The 20,618-nt window shown below is 46.8% G+C and overlaps 1 protein-coding gene across 1 annotated transcript in view; it reads right to left on the bottom strand.

Annotated features, from left to right (window-relative positions):
• LOC144276273 (uncharacterized) overlaps window positions 1-20,618 on the bottom strand; it is a 252,380-nt gene that overhangs the window by 178,356 nt on the left and 53,406 nt on the right. The window contains exons 2-3 of the mRNA XM_077836247.1: window positions 1,317-1,464; window positions 738-896 (exon numbers count right to left, since the gene is read on the bottom strand). Of these exons, the coding sequence (XP_077692373.1) occupies window positions 738-896; window positions 1,317-1,464 (307 nt within the window). The remainder of the gene's footprint in view (window positions 1-737; window positions 897-1,316; window positions 1,465-20,618) is intronic.

The raw sequence follows: 20,618 nt of genomic DNA, 5'->3' as shown, positions 1-20,618 counted from the left end.
AACAGAACTGAATCTTCCTGGCTGGTATGTATACTGCTGCTTGTGGGACAGCAGACCTGATATTTCTGTGAGCAGGCTAGGGCTGGATATCACGGGGAAACACTTCAAAGGGACTCTGGGACTGGGGTGCTGCCACCCAGTGAAACGCAAGCAAGACTCCTTCATGCTGGAGGCAGGGGGTAACAAGGTGACTCAGTCCCGGGCACCCTGAGAACCTTCACACCTGCCAACTAATTTCTCTCATGGCTTGAGCTACAGCAGGGCTTTTCAAACGGGGGGGTCGTGAGCTGCCAACCTCCACCCTAAACCCCACTTGCCTCCAGCATTTGTAACAGTGTTAAATACATTAAAAAGTGTGTTTAATTTATTAGAGGGGGGTTGCACTCAGAGGCTTGCAATGTGAAAGGGGTCACCAGTAAAAAAAGTTTGAAACCCACTGAACTAGAGCATGTCTCCATATGCAAAAGACCACAGTTCTACATTTTCAGATAGGCATCTGAGAGTGCAGTGGATGGATATGTGGGTGCAATCAAAGAACCAGCAAAAAACACATAGCAGCTCTAGCATTAACGGATAGCTTCATGCTTGAGACCTGGCTTGCCCAGGCAGTTATCCCTTTGCACCCACAGCTAAGTATTCAGCAGGCTCAGCTTCACTGCCTTCACTGCTTTTGGAAACTCCCCCCCATCCTCCCACATTTTGGGGTAGAGGAAGAAGAGAGCTCGGGTGGAACTTACTCATAATGTCGCCTCCTAGTGGTGACAAAGACCAAGGCAAGGGGGTTAATCCTGATCTGGAACAGCACATGGCTACGATGACTGAGGATCGTCAAGAGGCTGGTCTCCTCCTTCAGAGAATACCTAAGTTTCAGCAACACGCTCAGCTCATCTGCAAACCTAGGAGAGGGAAGCAAGCCACAGCATCCGGTAGCATCTGGTGTAATAAACCGATCGTTCATTCGTTATATAGAATTTGACACACAAAAACTAAGTTAAAAGAACATTATGCAGATGGCAAAGTCAAGCACGGAAAAGTAACGAAGTGCCAGAATTAAGGAAGCCGTAGTACAGGCAACACAAGCCCACCTGTCCCCCTAGGGTAGGTATTCACTTGTGCAGCTGGGGCTGAAGCCCATGCCATGGCTTCTTCCCTTCTATTTGCAGGGGTACGTCTACATGAGCTGCCATGCCCAACCCCAAAGGCAATGGCGATGTACCCCAAGAAGGGGAAGTGAGAGAGGAATGAGGCTTTTAAAGGGCCAAATCACCAGGCGTGCAGGGAGTCCGATTTTAAGAACCTCTGGGAAATCAGCCTACCTGTCCCCAAAGGCCTCCAGGGTAGGCATGCTGAGGGTGGAGTACTGCCCAACCTCCAAGACACTGCAGTTGGCTTCGTCATAACTGAGGGAAATATTGCTGAAATCCTGGGGGGAGGAAGTCAGTTTGTCCAGCAAGTTCACTTCATCTGCATGGGGGGAGGGGCAAAAAGGAAAGAGACAGACACTAAATGCTTAATGCACCCTCCCACCAGAGTGTCGCTCACACCATTAGCCACTGGCAAGGTGCTCAGCGCTGTACTGGAGGCCACGGGAACATGGCCCCCCACAGCTAACAGCCCCCAGTAACAGCCCTTTTCCAGCTCCCAGTAACAGCCCTTTGAAAGCTTTCCAGCTTTCAGGAGGAGAACGATCATGTCTAGGAACAGCTTGTGGCTGTAATCTTCCTTCCCGGAGAAGTGTCACTGAGCTGTAAGAATCACTGAAATAGTCTCAGCCAAAGATGGGCTTATTCCAGAATGACCTCTGAATTTCGGGAGATAGAAGGACTCAAAATACCGCCTTGTGGATTAAATAGTGAAGTATGTCTTAAGAGGGTGGGATGTTATTTCTAATTAATATTTCCCCAGCCACATATCCACATACAACCTCAGCTCCACCCAGCTAAAGGTAACTATCAGAGCAAAGGGTTTGGGTTAACTGCCTTTCTCCTCACTCTCCTATTGAGCTTGGCATTGCACCGTCCAAAAGGACACCACTATATTCCCAAGCACATCTGGAATCTAGCTTTCCCTCTGGTGCCCTCAGTCTAACATGACCACAGCCATCCCCACAGCAGGTTTTTCATATCCCAGAAAGGAGCTTTGCAGGCGATGACAAGAAAAGTGTGAGGACCCCATGAATAGGTATCACCCCCCCTAACCCCCCATCTCGTGCTGGAGAAACACAGCTCTCTTTTCTGTGATTGGCCACAGCCCTTTTGCCAGTTCAGAGAGACTCTCTCTAGGGGCACTGAACTGCTACCTGGAAATTACAATTGATGACAAAATGGTTCCTCTCAAAAAGCTTGTGTCCCACATGCTACAAAATGAGCCATGGAAAGGTCCAAGCAAGAGGTGAGGAAAGGTTCCTGCAACATCAGCGAGATTGGCAACACTCCTGCCGGAGAGAGGGCAGGACCACAGCAAGGCGTCAGCACAGCATGCCTGGCGATAACGCAGTTTCCCATGGGGAGCAGATCATGTGTCAGATGGAAAGCACACAAGGGACGACTAGGGGTGAGGTCCCACAGCCCTTTGCTCTGGGAGTGGGAACAGGCACCAGACAACTGCATTCCACGGGCAAAGCACCTGGGGCTGTGTCACTGCCTGAGCATCGAGAGCTGGCCCAGCAGGCACGCTGTCCTGTATGCACGCTGTCCTGTCACGTCTGTCCCTGTCCCTGTCACGTATGCACACTGTCCTGTCCCTGTCACATATGCACACTGTCACGTATGCACACTGTCCTGTCACATATGTCCCTGTCACGTATGCACACTGTCCTGTCACGTATGTCCCTGTCCCTGTCACATATGCACACTGTCCTGTCCCTTCCCCAGCAAGGACTGTGGCCTTGGGCAAGCTACTTTGTGACTTCAGGAAAGAGTTTAATTGCTACTGCCAAGAAGAGCAGCAAAAGCCAGGGCACTCTGCTGTGAGACCTCGCCATCCCGGGCCCGGTCGCTTAATCCAGGCAATGGACAAAAATGTTGGCTTCAGACCTGAATAGTCTCACTTCTTGAACCAACGCTAGGTGGTTTGTATGGTTCATGGCTCCAGTTTCCAAATAATCTGGACTCTGCATGAATTCTACCCAGTCATTGTAATGCAGGAAGCGGGGCAAACAATGTGGTTTGGTGAGCATGACGATTAACAACAGTTTGAGCAAAACATTTGCAGTGCCAGCAGCCAGCGAGCGGAGAAGCAGAAGGTTCAACCCTGTGGCTGGGGCAGCGAGGGCCACATCAACTCCAGTGTGGCTACATCGGATCTTTATGTCCCCAAGAAGGGACAGCAACCACAGGGTAATATGGAGCTCAAGAAGAGCCAGATTCCCCCACGAACAATTAAGAGTGGGCCAAGGCTACCACGCCGATAATGGAAATGCATTTGAAACAACATTTGGAATCAAGCTCATGAAGTTGTTTGGACTTTAAAAAACAGTGGGTCTCTGCCTTTTCTAAGCCATGACCCCACATTGCAAGAGCAAAAACCTTTGGGGTCTCCCTCCCTCCCCATCTAGCCATAAAGAAAGGGGAGGGTGGTCACGACCCCCTGAATTCTGTTCCCAACCCCCAGGCTGAGAATCCATGCTTTAAATCGAAGCGTTTCAGCAAAGTAGAAGTCAGACCGGAAAGGAAGGGAGAGAAAATACAATTGGAGGGTAGGCAGTGCCCTCGGAATCTTCTACGCTAGTGCTGTTTGTCCACACCACTAGGAATCCAGCCGATGAATTCCTAACGAGCCTGGGTATTTCTGCCAGTTTAGATCTCAGAAACCATCACATTCAGCAGAGACCGGGATCCTGGTTGGTCTACGATTAGATGGTGCAGGGAAGAGATTCAACGCCAACTCCTGAGGAAGGGCAATGATGGGGGAGCACACACGGCTGCAGCCAGGGATGTAACTGCTCGAGAGGACTTCAGTCTCCAGTGATGTCCATCCAGCATCAGCATTTAAAAAAAAAATGCCAAGATGAGAAGAATCCCCAATGCTGACAGACAGCAGGACCCCAAATTACTTGTAAATCACCCTGACTGCCCCATTGTTCCAGAATTAAGCTGAGCATAAATGACATTCGCAGATTAGACACCCCAGTGTTTGCTACAGGTGGTTTCTCTTGCTGGTAGCACGGTTACAGACACAGCCAAGCAAGACTGAAATATGCCAGCTGTGAAATCATGTAGCCAAACCGTCAGCTACAGAACTGATCAGCTCCATAGAAACCCCCAGCCCCCACTCAAGCCGAGTAATGGCTGCCGTTGCAAATGAAGTCATCCAGCTCTTACCTTAGCATGTTTAACATTCATGTTGTGGTAGTGTCTAGAGGTGCCAACTGAGATCGGGACCCCACCGTGCAGGTGCTGGGCATACACATGGTGAGAGAGAGTCCCAGCCCCAAAGAGGTTACCGTCGAAATAGATGTGACAGACAGAGGGCAGGAGGAGAAAGAGGCAAAGTGACTTCTCCAAGGTCACACAGCAAGTCAGTGACAGAGCCAGGAATAGACCACAAGTCTCTCTGCTCACAGTCCACGTGTCTCTATCCACCATCACCCCATAGCAATCCATACAGCAGATTCAATAACACAGACTCTAGCATCCAAAACTATTAGCTATTGACAAGCACGGCCTAGGTCAGTGCTTCGTAGAGAAATTTGAGACACACTGGATACGAAAGGCTCTGTCTAAAGCCAAACGGCTTTCTGCACAAACTGTAGTCAGATACTGCTTACACCAGTGTAAGGGTGGAGTAACTCCATGGAAGTCAAAAGTTATGCTGGCATAAGTAAGAGGAAAACCAGGCCATGCGTACGGATAAATATGCACATGCTCAACTCTCAGCTCAAGGAACATCCATCTGTCCGTGGGTTTTACACTGACACCCATCACCATAGCGTCTGAGCGTCGTCCACGTGCAATCCACATGCCTTTCAGTCTCTCCTCTGCAGAGCAAATCGGTTCGCTCCTGCTAGGCAGGAACTTTCTTTGCCTCACAGAATCACAGATGGAAAAGACCAGTGCTGTCTGACCTCTCTGGTATTTCTACAGTGCATGCCTGCATATCCAAGTCCTTTCCCTTCCCTCGCCTAGTGCTGGAGGGTCTCTCAGGCTTGCTCTCTCACCCTCATTTTCTTGCTCCTCTCTTTCCAGCCAATTCTTTCTCCCACCCCACCCCCAGACCTACTGGATTTTCTATAGGAATGTGGGTGCAGCAGCTGCATAGTTTAAAGCAGGGTCCCGAGTGTCTGGTGCCGATCAGCAGCTGCAGCTCTTCTCCGACCTCTGGGGCTGAACTTTCTTCTAATAAACGCAGCTTTTCCACCCCCCAGTAAATCAGCAATGGGAACGTCAGGGCGGTTTCTTGCAGGGTTTGTTTCTATTTTGCGGAGATGCTGATTTCAAACGTTAAAGCATTTCCATTCTTAGAATGTCCCAGACTCAGGCTGTGTCTTCATGGCTCTCGCTGTCAAATCCTGAAGTGGTTGCCACCAGGTAGCAATGCAAGGTCAGCACGACACTTCTAATGTAAACCTACAGTGCCTTGCCTCCACTATGGTTGTTACAATGGGAGAACCAAGACGTGTTCGTTACTCCGCAGTAAACTTACGTCTTTTCTTAGCAGTGCAGACAAAGCCTCAGTACCTCGCTCCTACTGCTTAATGGGGAGGGGTAAGACGGCCTGACCAAACATCAATGCTCACACCTTAGATATGCAGGAGGCAGTGCCTTGCTTACCCTGGAGCATCCACCTCAGCCTGCTCCTCCCCAGGGCGCCAGATACATCCGTACTCCACCTTTCTCGAGGTATCATCTTGTTCTCTCAGTTTCACAAAGAAAGAATAAAAAAAGCATGTCTCTAGCCCTTACAGCTGTGAAGAAAACCTCCAGGACATGAACCAAGTGCAACGGTTACAGCGGCATCTGCAGAGAGTCTGACCCAAGGACAAAGCCTTTCAAAAGTGACAAGTGATTTTGGGTGCCTCACTTGAGATGCCTTAAAGGGCTTGATTTGCGGACGGTGGGTGCTCGGCTTTTTCTGAACTCCAGGCTACTTTAAAGGCATCTCAAATTGGGCATCTAGATATGTCCACACAGCACAGTTACCCAGGGCTCTTACCTGGGTTATAGCCTTAACCCCCTACCATCAACACAGAAAAACCTCTAACGTGGGTTTGGAAGTGCTTTAAGCCCAGACAAACTGACCTTGCTTGAGGGGGTGGGGGGGTTAAAAGCCTGGGCTCCACTTTAATTTGGGCTAGAACCCACGCACCTTGCAGTGAGGATGCAGGCTAAGGATGCAGTGAGAAGATCCATGCCCAGAGTCCAGTCGGCTGCTGTGCTCGGGGCAGGGAGTGGGGAGCCAGGACCCTAGGGGGCAGCCCAAGCCAGGGTGACAGCCTGGCCTGGAGCCAAGAGGCAGCAGCAGCCCGGCTGGGGAGCCAGGAGCTGGCTTTCTTGTCAATGTCACAGCTCCAGCTCTCACAAAGGGGGAAAAGGTGGCATTATGTCAGGAATCAAAGGCCACCAAAGCAGCGGGTGGGGAGGGGAGTCACCCCAGGACTTCCCAGCGTTTCTGGGAAGCGTTTCTGCCTCTGGGATCTCTGTGCCCATATCCTTTCCTTCTGCCTTGACCCGCATGACACATGACAGGAAATAACCCCATACCGGCCAGTGGGCTGGGAGAAGGTAATCATCTCACACAACACCCCACTGGGCCCACCTGGCACAAACGCGCTGTGTTTTCATGGAGCCAGTAATGCAATAGGTGGGAGGGCATGGACAATCTTACTCGACTACTTGACAGCAGGAGCCCTGCCAGTACCATCTGCACTAGCGTCTGCAAATCACTTGGCAGACATCCAGCCTCTGCTTTCACTCCAATTCCCACTGTAGATGAAGTGAGAGATTTATTCCAGGGCAGAGGAACACCCTAGGGCACACTGCAGCTTGTCAGGATATATAGACAAGGCACAGATCTTGAGTAACAAGTCAATTGAGCAGAAAGTTGTTTTGATCCAGTTCACACGCCATAATGTATCAGTTCTGCCGTCAGTCTCCTCAAAGGACTTTTCTAGGGAGCATAGCCCAGTGGGAGGATTGGGGATCTGCAGGAGAGACTCGTGGCTTCCGCCCAGCTCTCAGCGTGAATAGATAAAGTGAGGGTGGGAGGTGTCAGTGCAGTTCCCAATGGGCACGAGACCATAACGCCCCCCACCAATAACGGATCTCCTCATTGTCCGTTTCGGAAGAGGGGCTGTGGACCGGACACACTCTACAGGATGACCCATCTTCCCACACTTAGGCCCCAACTCAGGAAAGCACGTATGTGCTTAACTTTAACCACATATTTACAGGCTTCCCTGCTTATCTGAATAGGCATATGTGCTTAACTTTAAGCAAATGCCCCAATCCCAAAAGAAGCACAGGCCCCCATTCAGGGAACATTTCAGCACATAGTCAAAGCTAAGCACATGCATCAGTGCTTTCCTAAACAGGGACCCTAGAGACACCCCCGCCTCCACCCCAGAGTTGGGGCTGCAGGAGGGTGTGGATGTAATACCGGTACTGTAGCAGCTCTGCATACACACAGAGGGCACCGTTCTTTGCACACCTTTCACCTGCCTTAAAAACAGAAACTGACCCCCCCCACTACCCAAAAAAAAAAAAAAAAAAAAATTAAGCATGAAATTAACAAGTTCCCTTTTAAACTAGATTCAGACGGGCACAAAGCACGTGTCATCAAAAAGGGATCCCAGCTATATTCCATAGTGTGGACGACCAGAACATACCACACGGTCCCATCCTGATCTGGGGGGCCAGCAAACCAAGTGGTCATGCAAGAGTACAACTTGACTGCAAAAACAGCAGTCCCACCAGCACCCAATTGTGGTGATACCATCTGTGCTTTCAAAGTGCATATAGCAGGGGTCCCTCAAAGGAGAAGGTAAAGAGGCAGAGAGTGAAATGAGGGAGAAAATAATAAAAAAATACCCATTAATCTGAAGGCAAGAAACTAAAGGTAAGTAATTTTGGTACCCAAGATACATCTTTGTATTTGGGTGAGATCAGCACTTAGAAACCATGGCGATTGGCAGTATAGAAATACCTTGGGCCCATCAGACACCATTACTGCCTCTCCACCTTTTGCTAGCTGAATAGATGTTTAAATAAAGGACATCTCACTCCCAAGACACCAGCTTTCATTAAGAGGTGACGACGGGGATCCAAACTAGCGTATCACCTCCACGGGGTGCAGATGCCGTCCTTCTGCATTAACTTCATACTGCAGCACTTTTCCATAGTAGAAGCAGGTTTCCATTTATTTAGTTTAGCCGAGCCTCATGTGGCTAGTTTCTGCTCTGTCAGGATAAGCCAGCAGGCCTCAGAAACCCACTGGAGCAGGAAGAGGAGAGACATGTGCTACAAGAGAGAACAAACACGATCCTCTCAAGCAGCTTAAACAAGCCACAGCTCTCGGCACTGACATCTCAATTGCAATGCACTGGCTCTGCAGAGGAGATTGTGGCAAGGCAAGCTCATTTAAGCAGCCTTTGTGATGTGTTCAACCAAGCTGAACTTGGCAACTTCTCCTCCTGAGATTAACCCAGAGAAACGCTACTTCCCGCTCACCTTTGCTATTCTGTAGTTACAAGGACATTAATAGTTTTAATCGGAATAGTTTTCAAAATATTTTTGCTTCCATTGTAGTTCAGCACCTGCTGGAAGTTTGAAACAGACCCGTTACCTCTGGAAGGGATACTGAGACTCCTGATTCAGGGCTTATGCTAATTTTTAACTATTAGCGATCAGGATGAGACCTTCACAGGAGGCAGGTTATCCCATATCTGCCTCCTGCAGGGTTTCTTGCATCTTCCTTTGAAGCAGCACATGCTCATTAGAGCTGGGATGAATAATTGGGTTTTTCAGTTTGGTGGCCACATTCGAAAACTCCAAATAAAGCTTATGCTCAAATAAATTGGTTAGTCTCTAAGGTGCCAAAAGTACTCCTTTTCTTTTTTCCAAATAATTAGGTTTCAGGTCAACCTGAAATTACAACTATTCATTTCTATTCTGTGAAATGAAAAACCAAAAATGTTCTGATATGGGCAAAACAAAACTTTTCATTTCATTTCAGGGTTTTGTGGGTTGCGGTGTTTGTTTGTAAAACTAGCTACAATTCTAAAAGAAACATCTTTTTGAAATGAAAAGGCTAAATGTTTCATTCTGAACATGTCAAAATCAAATGTTTTGACTCTTGGAGTTTTTCCTCCAGTTTTATTCATCTGAAACTATTTGCCAAATTTGACCCGAATGCACAGATATTTTCATTCGACTGAAAAATGCATTTTTCGGCAAATATTCTATTCGCCCGAGAAAACACGTGCCCAAATCGAGTGCCGGCCACTATGGGAGACAGGATACTTGATTGGATGGACCACAGGTCTGAGCCACCCTGGCAGTTCCTATGACAGATAAATGGAATGAACCATGGTCCTATTCACATTCTGCCAGCATGGCCATTAGTCGGGAGGGAGCCCAGGCTACCAAAAGCACAAGCCCCTGCTCCTTAAATAAAGGAGGCACCACTCAGCTTTAAGAAAGATGCAGGCTGTTCCAGTCTCCGGGGCCAGACACAGGGGGGAAAAGGGAGGGGATGGCACGAACGGATGCACACACAGCCCATGCAATTACCATAAGAGCAGGAGGGAAACCTTTCCTTACATTGATCCCATGCTGAAGGAGGATTTTTCCCATCTATTTCGGTTTCCTATGAAGTGAAGAATCTGTTTGAGAGACTTACCCTGAGCTGCATTTCCTAAACCCAGCACAAGGAGCAGAAGGGGAATTTTACCACCAGTTAGTCTGGTTCTCAGGGTGGCTCAGTTTCCCCACCTGGAAAATGAGGATCATCACACTCACTCACTGATGAGCTCGGAGACCTACAGATGAAAGAGCACTCAAGAAGGGTGAATTAGAAGAGGTTGCACACACTCTAGACTCATTTGCTGCAACAGATTTAACTAAACAATAAGAGAGTAGCCCCTAGCTTGGCCCTTAGGCACGTCTGAAAGGGCCATGAGCTCCTCAAGCCTAGTACTGAGGGGTCTCCTCTCAGTCCCGTCCTCTCCCAGAGGTTCCCCAGCACTGCAGCACATCTTGTTGGGATCACCACTGCTTGTTCTTCTATGTCAAGGCCGCAGCTTCTATGCGTTTCCTGTCAGCAGGTGGCTCCCCTCACCTTGCAACAGCCTCCATACACATCCCTTTGCTAGTGCCCAAGCCCCCCGTAACGCGGGAGGGTCACCATGCTGCCCTCTGCAGAGCGATGACTGTTCAGCCAATCCATCCCACTGGGTTTCTCTGTGTCAATGCAAGACCAAGCATCCATTTCCCCCTCAGGCTGACTATAGTCAGCAGCGGCACCACCATTAACACAGGCCTCCCACTCGCAAGTGCTTTCCTTTCCAGAGGCATGCTCTTGGCTAGCAAGGTGAATTCCCCATTCCACGCTGGAGGAAACGTTCCCTGGTGACTGCTGTGGCAAAGGAGCACAGGGCTAGTGCACCTTGCAGAGATTTCGTCCAGAATCATCCCAGAATTGAGCCTATACCTTCATTCCCCTTGCTGTACTTCCGAAAGGAGAGGTAAGATTCCCAGTTCACTTCAAGCACATTAGCTCTTTTCAAAGCACTTTTTGGGTACATTCAGTATGCAAAATGCTGTGTTAACTAGCGTTTACTCTGCATTCTTCGCCTTCAAATCAAAAGGACGAGAGAAGGTTCTCTCATCACTTTAGAGAAGATTCTTAGAGATCCAACGTTCACTGCCAAATTTAACTTGCCTCTGGGCTGCTAAGGCAACAGAGAAACCTTTCCAGCCAGCTCTGGGCCAGGGAGACTTGTGCACAGGCCAACATTAGAAGGAGCAAGCACAGGCCAACGAGACTGCAGCCAAGAATGTGTCATCTCAATCTTAAGTTGATCAGTGGTCACTATAGCGCCAAGCATATTTTGGGAGGACCAGTTCCAAGCTGGTTGTGGAGATGCCAATGAATAGCATCCTGTTCGAAACCAGATATGCCCATTAACACCCTGTTACAGATGCACCCAAGCTCACTGGTTAATCATAGCAAATGCATCTATTGCAATGCCCGGGGGTGCACCAAAAGAGAAACTGCTGCAGAGAGGCCAGGGGGGAACAATGATATTTAACCAAGGGATGCAAGAGCAGAGTCATTTTGCTTTAGTGCAATCGATTTCCCGCGCACCTTGTAGGCCCCGCTGAGATGTGCTGCGGGGAGGAGATGGGTCAATCTCACAAAAGCCAGCAATGGGATTTGAAAACAGGTCATTAGGCAGGTGTTTTCAGACACACATTTTTGGGGTGCGATCACTAATTGCAAAAGGGTCAGAGGTGGCCATGAGGTGTACAGTAGCATCATGTTACACATGAGAGGTGGCAAAGCTTTTGGACAGGCAGCAAAACTTGTACTGCAAAGTACCCCTCCGTGTGGGTTACCTTGTTGGGGGACAGCAGGGGAAGCCTGCATAAATTGTTCTGTGTCTGTGGATAAACCCTCAGCTTCCGTCTCTAGGCTGTCCATCCAGCACCTTTCACCAGAGCTAACTTCACACAGCAGGGCTGTCCTTAACACATGCTTCTGTTCTTAAAGGGACAGTGTCACCTTAAAAGAGGGTCAATATTTTTAAAAAGTTAAAAGCCGTATCAAGTCCTACCTCTGCCTGAATCCTCCGGGTTTGATTTTACACACAATATTGAATTTTAAAATGAAGTTACTGCCAAATGCACAAAGTAAATGGGTTAAAACAGAATAGAGAACAATATTTCCTCCCTGTAATTTCTTTCACTTGTAAACAAATGTACATGCTAATGCTGTGAATGTTAAGCACACAAATCAAATTACATAAAACTTTCCTAAGAGCAGGCCTGAGAAAGAGCTCTGTGTAGCTTGAAAACTTGTCTCTTTCACCTGCTGGTCCAATAAAAGAGGTAATAAACATTTATAGAGACAAGGTGGGTGAGGTTAAATTAGAGATGATCTGAAATTTTCCAGTAAAACACTTTTCCATCAGCAAATGCCACTTTGCTGAAATCAAAGCTTTGCAGAATAATGCGTCCGCGTAGACAAAATTTCATTTGGAAAGAAAACATTTCAATGAGATCAAAATAATCCATTGGGATGGAAACAGTTTGAGTTTTCCTTTTGAGATGACTTTTTGTTTTGAAATTGATTTTATACCATATTACAAATTATAAATATAAGATTATAATTTTAAAAAGTCAAAATTGGACCAAAATGTTTCAATTAGCCTGAAATTAAAAAAAATGATTTCAGGGGAAATTTTGTTTTTATTCTGATCTGGAATGAAAATTAATTTTGAAATGTCTGACCATCCCACATGGAACAGAAATCCTGAGTTTTGCTCTGCTCTAGCTTAAGTGCTTGCAGGACCTAGCCCTCGTGTGTTAATTCTAACAATAGCAGTTCTCCTCCACCCCAGAAGAGAGCTATTTTCGTATGTGAACATCAGCTTATACATATTTCCACAGCCATACTGTTTTGACTGCTGTGCTTTTAACCAGAACTTGAATCCAGACAAACCTATGTCAGTTCATGAAGTTTATACTTGCTCTGATTTGTTTACATTTGACTCCAAGAAAGCCAAGCTAGGAATACTGGGACGAAAGGGAAACATAAACAGAATGTCAGGAGACATTTCCTGAGAGCAAAATCTATTAGACTGAATCTATTAGTCTCCCACGGGAAGTGTTGGAGACACCACTGTTTGCATAATTTAAATAACCAGGCTGGACAAAGCACTGGAGAATGAGCTATAATAAACAGTTCAATCCTAGGCCGGCAGAGGAACAGACTGGATGACCTAATAGGTCTTTTCCATCTCTAATTTCCATGATTACCTTGTGAAAATATCCTGCTGAGAGCCTGTTTAGCATCACAAGCCATGTGCTTCAGTAATGTTTACAGACTGTAAATTAGACATGTTTGTAGATCACAGCTATGGTTTCCGATCTTTGGTTAAAACCAATAAACCAGATCAAACCCCACGGAAGCAAATGCTTGTGACGAGGGCGCTATAAATAGGCTTTGGTTTGGTTGGCAAGTCAGAATGGTTACACCACCAACTTAGCATGCACAACCAAGAGCCGAACATTTAAAAACAAAATGGACACCCCAAAACCTTTCTTCTCCCCGGCACTGTCACAACCCAAATTCCTCCCACCCCTGCCCCATCCAGGACATTCTTGTGGTGAAGGCACTAGGTGTGGACTCAGAAATAGAGCTTGGGGGAGGGGAATATTTTGGCAAATAGAATTTTGGCCACAAAATGCGTTTTGGGGGGAGAGGGCACAAAATTATTCGGGAATTCAGGTTGAACGTGATAAATTGTTTCGGCCAAAAAAAATCCCAGGAAGTTTTTTGAAACAGTTAAAATGTTTTGGTTTGACCATTTCAAAATGTTTCATTCTGACTTTCTCATTTCAACTTTTCATTTTTTTTAAACCAAGCATTTCATATTCTCTCTATCTCGCCACACACACATACTCAGTATAAAACACCCAAAATTAACCAACCAAAAACTTAAAAAAACAAAACCAAACCCAAAAAAACACCTCATTTTGAGATGACCGAAACATTCTGGTTGATCTGAAATTAATTTTTTTTTAAGTTTTTTCAATTCAACAAAAACCCTCTAAAAATTGGGCTTGGTTCAAATCAAACTGGATATTCTCCCACCCGCCCCGGTTTGACCCCCATACTGAAAAATCTAGTATTTGCTCAGCTCTACTCAGAGAATCAAGATTCATTTCCTGGCTCTGCCACAGCCTGTGTGTGTTACGTTGGGCAAATCACTTGACCTTCTTGCACCTCAGTTCCTCCATCTATAGAGGGAGGACAATAATCCTTGCTTTGTCTACCTTGTCTATTCAGATGGTTAAGATATTTTGGGCAGGGGCTGTCTCTTACTATTTGTTCGTACTTTTTGTTTCTAGCACGATGGGACCCTGATCTCAGATGGGGCCTCTGGATCTTGCCATGATACAAATACTGCTGTTTATAATAGGATATCTGTAGTAGGGTGGCCAGAAGCCCGGTTTTTGACCGGAACATCTGGTCAAAAAGGGGACCCGACAGCGTCCGGTCAGCTCCACCGACCGGACACCCAAAGTCCAGTTACGGTGGGCAGGGTAGGTGGGGACGTGCTGGGTCATTACCAGTGCCAGTCACTACTCAGCCGGGGCCTCCTCCTACGTGCATTGAGCAGCTGCAGCCCACAGCCCCAGCAATGCAGGTGAGTCCCTCCTAACCTGGGTGGGGGGAGTGGGAGGGGAAAAACAGCAAGCGACTGGGGGGAGGGCCAAAGAGGAGTGGATGGGGGCAGGAGAGGCTCCGGCACTCCAGCTGGAGTGTCTGGCTTTTAAATATTACCAAACTGGCAACCCTAACCCAGATTCTGTAGTAGTCTAAATGCCTCAGATTACAGAGGTTTTCATTTGTGTTTGTCAGTTGCCACGTACTCCTATGGAGAGGTGCTAACAGAACGCACCTTGAAAAAATAGGTCCCATTTTGGCAGCATTGTGGGGAAGTGTTTACAAAGGGGACTGTGGGCCTACACTGGGAGCAAGGGGTGCGCAGGATGTCAGACAATGAGGCTCAAATTGGATACCCAAAAAATCAGCAGACACGTTTGGATATCGGAGCCTGTGGTTTTCAAAGGCCACTGTGGGTCCTTGGGGACACCAGCTTCGCCCATGGGATATACCATTGGCTGCACATATGTACCTTGGGATGATTTTTCATCACTGCCAGTTCAGCAGAGTTACGTCTCATCAATAGTTCCATTCTAGATCGAGATGTTTTTGAGCTATCGCCATGCTCACCGCCTGTACTTTTGCAAAAATGTCTGAACTGTAAGATTGGGTGGGGATTTTTTTTTTCTTTTATGGTAACTTCTTACTCTACTCCTGCAATTCACATCAATGGCGCTCCCAGCAGAAGCCTGCCCAAGTGCTGACAATTGCAGGATTGGGCCTCAGGTACAGCATGGCTAGCTCTCACGATCATTCCTGTTTTTAAATCAAGCCCCAGCTTCTGGAGTCAACTGATTACACAACGCTCTCAGCACCATTTAAAAATATAAAGTGTCTATCCTTGTGGCTGGAGAGAAAAGCTTGAAAACATGACCCCTCCTAAGAAAAACCTCAAATGTATTATCTTTAAGCCAGTCGAGTGATTTTGGAGGGCCTGACTCAGGATGTTTGAATGCTTGGAATCGGCAATACTGTTAAGATAGCCCAATTATAGTTGCATCAAATTCAACAATACTGGATATATTTCCCTTCCACTACAGCAGATTTAGTTTTTTACTTTTCTCTTCATTCCTTTTCTCTTCCTTTGATTCTATGTTGGCATTAGTTCAACGTTAAATGAGAAATTTCGAAACCATTCACTAGTTGATTGTTAGTATAGCAATTGCACTGTTGCCTGCTGTTTCTGTCTCTCTTATGATTCAAAGCCATCAATAAAAACTACTTGCAAAAAGCTTCAGCCTCAACACACACAGACCAACCTGGCCATGATGAGGAATCCACATCTAGCATTTTCTACAACAGGATTTAAACCCTAATCTCCATGCTCGGGTGAGCACCGGGAATTTGTTCTCTAAGCAGTGGCTGAAAGTTGAGGAGGACACAGCCAACTTGGGGGAAAAAATTCTCTCTGAAAATGTTGTCTCTACTGTTAACTGAAAAGACCCTTATATAACAAGAGAGCAGAAAACTAAATTTTTCTAAGATGATTTTTAAAGCAAACATTTCAGTAAATCCTGTTTAGAGGTGGCTCTACCTGAACACATTTGTTTTTAAAATTAGTTGATGATACAATGTGTATTTTTTTAGTTATTATTTTTGTATACGGTGCATAGCACAGTCATGCTTAGTGCTGCTAGCCGCTAGTATTCCTGCTCTTGTGATTTAATTGTGTCTTTCACAATATTTGGTTTTTGTCTTAAAGTCCTAGCTGCTGGAATCAAGAGAGTGCATGAGAGGGTCATCTCATTAAAAAAAAGTTTCTATCCCTCATGGTTTCAGCTTGGAACCGTGAAATGAATGCACCCTCAGGGCTCAAACCAGAAGCCAAATAAAAAGAACCCGACCTTTTAAAAGCAGATCATGATTTTTAAGGCAAGCTAATGATTGGTTTTGGCTCTGGTTTTTGAATGCTTGTGGTTGCTAAGACAGAAAACTACTAAGTACCCGAACGAGAAAAGCTATGTTTCAGTGAAAGCTCATTATCACGATCACTAAAAATCAAGGTAATCTGCTAAGGCAGCCTTCATTCCCATGCCTTCGGGCAGCATATCAAACACACACCCTGGCAGTCATCACTCCTACAACTTGCCTCCTGAAACTTCCACTCTATAAACACAACCTCTCTGCGCTCACCAAATTCCTTCGCCTTGTGCTCCAATGTACAGCCACCACCCCAACCTGATCAGCATATGTCTGCGCTCCGGAGCAGCACTCCAGGGGTTGAAAGCCCAGGGCTTTGTAAATGTGTTTTAGCAAGCATGCTGAAATGTAGTTTTTTTGAAATGCAGGCTCCTCCTAGCTGCTGTGTCACATTTCAGAACCCAGCATTAATTGGTGTGAAATCTAAGTGGAATCTTCAGTGCACATAAAATATAAGAACCCTTTACATTCTCTTATAGCTATGGGTAGAGTCCCGTATGGTTTCATTCCCATTTTAACCAGTTTATAACATCACAAAAGTGATGAACATTCAATTTTTGATTTTAAGAATTTTCAATTTGTCTTAATCTCTGAGATGAGCTAGTAACAGCTTTAGAAGCCAAACAAGGCAGAGGACCCAGCTCCTTAGACACACACAAACCGAAAGTTCCCGTTCCCGACACACACACCCTACATAAAATAAAAAACTCTCCTTGCGCAGACAGCTCTGCTGTGCCTATCCTCAGCATCATGGTATGAAAGGCTGTTGCTGAGCCATGCTTCTGGAGGGGCTTAGCTTCCCATCTCTCCTAGGCACAAGATTCAGCTGTAGTTTCCAATAAAAATGACACTCAGATCTTGCCAGGGGGTTGGTGAACGGTTGTGTTTCACTGAGCGAATCCGCAAGGTTCCTCAACCCCTTTCTTCATGTTTCCCTGGCAGATCTCAGAGTTTGTACACGACGGAGATTCACACACGATGGACTCCAGGGGCACACCATGTGGTTCGCTGCACACAAAAGCCGTATCTCCCTAGCTCTTCATATGGCCCCTGTTGTCTGAGTGCTTCACAACAGTTAACGTGATTTATTCTCACAACCCCCCCCGCCCGGGAAGCATGGCAGTACCATCATCCCATTTCCAGATGGAGGCACAGAGACACTAAGTGACCAGCCCAGGGCCACCCAGAATGACTATGGCAGGGCACAGAATGGAAGCCAGGACTTGCAAGTCCCAGGCTAGTGCCCTCACCGCTGGGCCATCCTTCCTTCCTAGATCCACTACATCTTCTCTCATGTGAGGTTAATGGAGGTATGCACACTTTCTACAGGCCAAGCGCATTGCGCACACCAAGGGCTTACTGCACTCCTCCATTCCTCCCCAGCCCCCACAATCCCCCTCTGCTTCAGCCACTCCCTGCAGCTCTCCCAGACCCTGTCCCATGCCAGGGGCTGTGTGCGCCCCACGTCCGTCCCACTACCATTTTCCTTCATTCTCCCCCCACCCACCATATCAAGGATTCCATATGCACCCCATGCATCGCCTTCCTCACCATGGCAGGGGCCTGCATCCTATAAATCCTGCCTCCTGACAGGGGCTTAGAGACTACCTAGATCAATGGCTCTCAACCTTTCCAGACTACTGTACCCCTTTCAGGGTCTGATTTGTCTTGTGGACCCCCAAGTTACACCTCACTTAAAAACTTCTTGCTTACAAAATCAGACATAAAAATACAAAAAAGTGTATCAGCCCCACTATTACTGGCAAATTGCTGACTCTCTCATTTTGACCATATAATTATAAAATACATCAATGGAATATAAATATTGTACTTATCTTTCAGTGTATAGTACATAGAACAGTATAAACAAGTCATTGTCTGTATGAAATTTTAGTTTTGTACTGACTTCACTAGTGCCGTTTATGTAGCCTGTTGTAATATCTAGAGGAGTTGATGTACCCCCAGAAGACCTCTTGTATCCCCAGGGGTACGTGTGCCCCTTGTTGAGAGCCACTGACCTAGATGACCCTTGCGGTCCCTTCTAACGCTATGATTTTATGCCCCTCTTTCCCTCCTGAGCCACAAAGAAATGCCACTGAGTTTAGTGTGAGAACTTGCTTCACTCAGCCAAATATGTGATGTCCTCCCCTTACTGCGTAACTCAGGTTATTTATTACAAGATTAATCAGTTTAAAGAAAAGTATGTTTTTTAAACCCCTTTATGGATGCCTTTAAATTGGTTCAAATCTGGTTTATATTGATTTAGTTTAATTCAGTAATTAGACTCAATTGACACAAGCCAGGTGTGAAATAATTTAAGAGAGTTTCCACATGGGGGTCCGCATACATTTAAGCTAAACCAATTTCAGGGCATGTGTGCACTTGAAATGCGGCAGCAGGGCTTCTGTAGCACTTCAAAGTAGACACTACTTATGCCAACAGGAGGGGTTCTCCTGTCAGTGTAGGTAATCCACCTCCCCGAGAGGCGTTAGCTAGGATGGAAGAATTCTTCTGTGGACCTCAGGCTGTCTACACCGGCACTTAGGTCGGCTTAACTACTTTGCTCAGGGGCGTAGATTTTTCACATCCACAGGCTACATAGCTGGGTCAACCTCACATTTTAGTGTAGACTAGGCCTTAGTTAAACCAGCGCAACTCTGAATACAGACAAGACCCTGGAACAACAACGTCACTAACAGCAACAGAAGAAGGATGCCCCATAAATGGTGCCAGATAGACTCGCCTGTTCAAATACACAAGAAACACCTAGGAACCTTCAGAAACAGAAGAGTAAAAATAAAAGGGGAAGATCCTGAGCTCCCTCATTGCAGGGAAAACTAGCGCAGAGCAGAGCAGCCCAATGCACCAGCCGTACCTTGCATGCTTTTGCTTCCGTTGCTGCTGGAGAGGGAGCGCGGTACTTGTACTTCATGCTTGAGGGAGAGGCATTCGAGGCTCCCCAGCAAAGACTCACTGTGCCACTGCCCCTCTCCAGCTGGATCACTGGCGGGTCCAACCTGCGGAAGCATCCCTGGCAGAAGGTGCCGGCAGGCAATAATACCGACGTAGGACTTGTCATCCACTCGCAAAGCCACGCCCTTGGGTGGGCTGTTGGTAGCCAGGATGGAACGTGGGACCTCAAAGCATGATCCTCTGCTGCCTGAGCTGAGGGACCCAAGCCAATGAGCCAATACTGGAGCAGGCAGAGACTGATGGTCATTTTTCAATGAAATGGTTTTTGGGTCAGAAAATGCCGGTTTGTTGAAACCAAAACTTTCCAACAGGAACGTACCATTTTCTGTTCAACTTTTGTTAAAAAAGATTTCTCAGGTCCTAGCTGCCTGCCCTAGCCATCCGGGCTATCATCTGTTGAGGGGGTGAAGCTATTTCCCTTTGTAGAAATAATTCACCGAAGCACAGAATCCCGTATCACAGGTGGGTGCCCTAACCACAGGGCTATTGGCTATTCTGGGGTAGGTCTCGCAATTTCGCCAGTTGGAGCTGTTCCACTTGGCAGAATAGGCCAGAAAAACCCGGTGGTTGGCACATGCTCCTAGGATATGGGAGACCTGGGTTCAAGTCCCTGCCCAGTAATATTTAATATCCAGCGCTTGATGGCATGGATTTGTGCTGGGGTGGGAGAGAGGGAGGGAGTGTCTTAGAGAAGAGAATGGGCAGAGTCTGCCATGGAGCATTGTCCAAGATGAGACAACAAGGCCGTGATGAAAAGACTTATTCAGTCACATACAACTTCCTTTTACTCAATGGATTGATGGATGGGATGGGACTTTGGCAAGCAACAAACCCAAAGGCACTAATGTGTGTGAAGAGTTGAGAGAAGGGGAGTAAGAAAAGCACCTTGTGAGAAGTAAAATTTGACAGAAATTGAGGGTTCGAAATTAAAAAGCCAGCAGCTTTGGTGGGGAACGTGCTCCGTCAGATATCCCGGCCTCCACCCTCCTAGCAGTTTAGCATTACAGATATTTGTGTAGTTTAGCCTCACAGTGTCTTGAGCTAATTATTTTAAAGCCCGGAAGAGGTTCACTCTAGGCTGTTATTTCAGCTATGTTGAAAGTTGTCTCGAGTATCAGAGTGAAATCAGGCTGGGGTTGGTATTCTGTTTTGCTGCACACACAGGCAGCTGTGAGAGATTACAGCTGTAATTAATAGCTAGAGAGTCTGTACTGGGAATTCTAGCCACTTCAGCAAGTTACAAAATATAACCAACATGCACCCAATATGAGTCTTTCCCTCAAACTACCACACTTGCATTATTTCCTAAAGTGCTCAGCTCGCTATATTTATCC

The sequence above is a fragment of the Eretmochelys imbricata genome, chromosome 16 (assembly GCF_965152235.1).
Source record: "Eretmochelys imbricata isolate rEreImb1 chromosome 16, rEreImb1.hap1, whole genome shotgun sequence".
NCBI classification, from domain to species: domain Eukaryota; kingdom Metazoa; phylum Chordata; order Testudines; family Cheloniidae; genus Eretmochelys; species Eretmochelys imbricata.
This window is presented reverse-complemented; position numbering and strand designations above follow the sequence as displayed.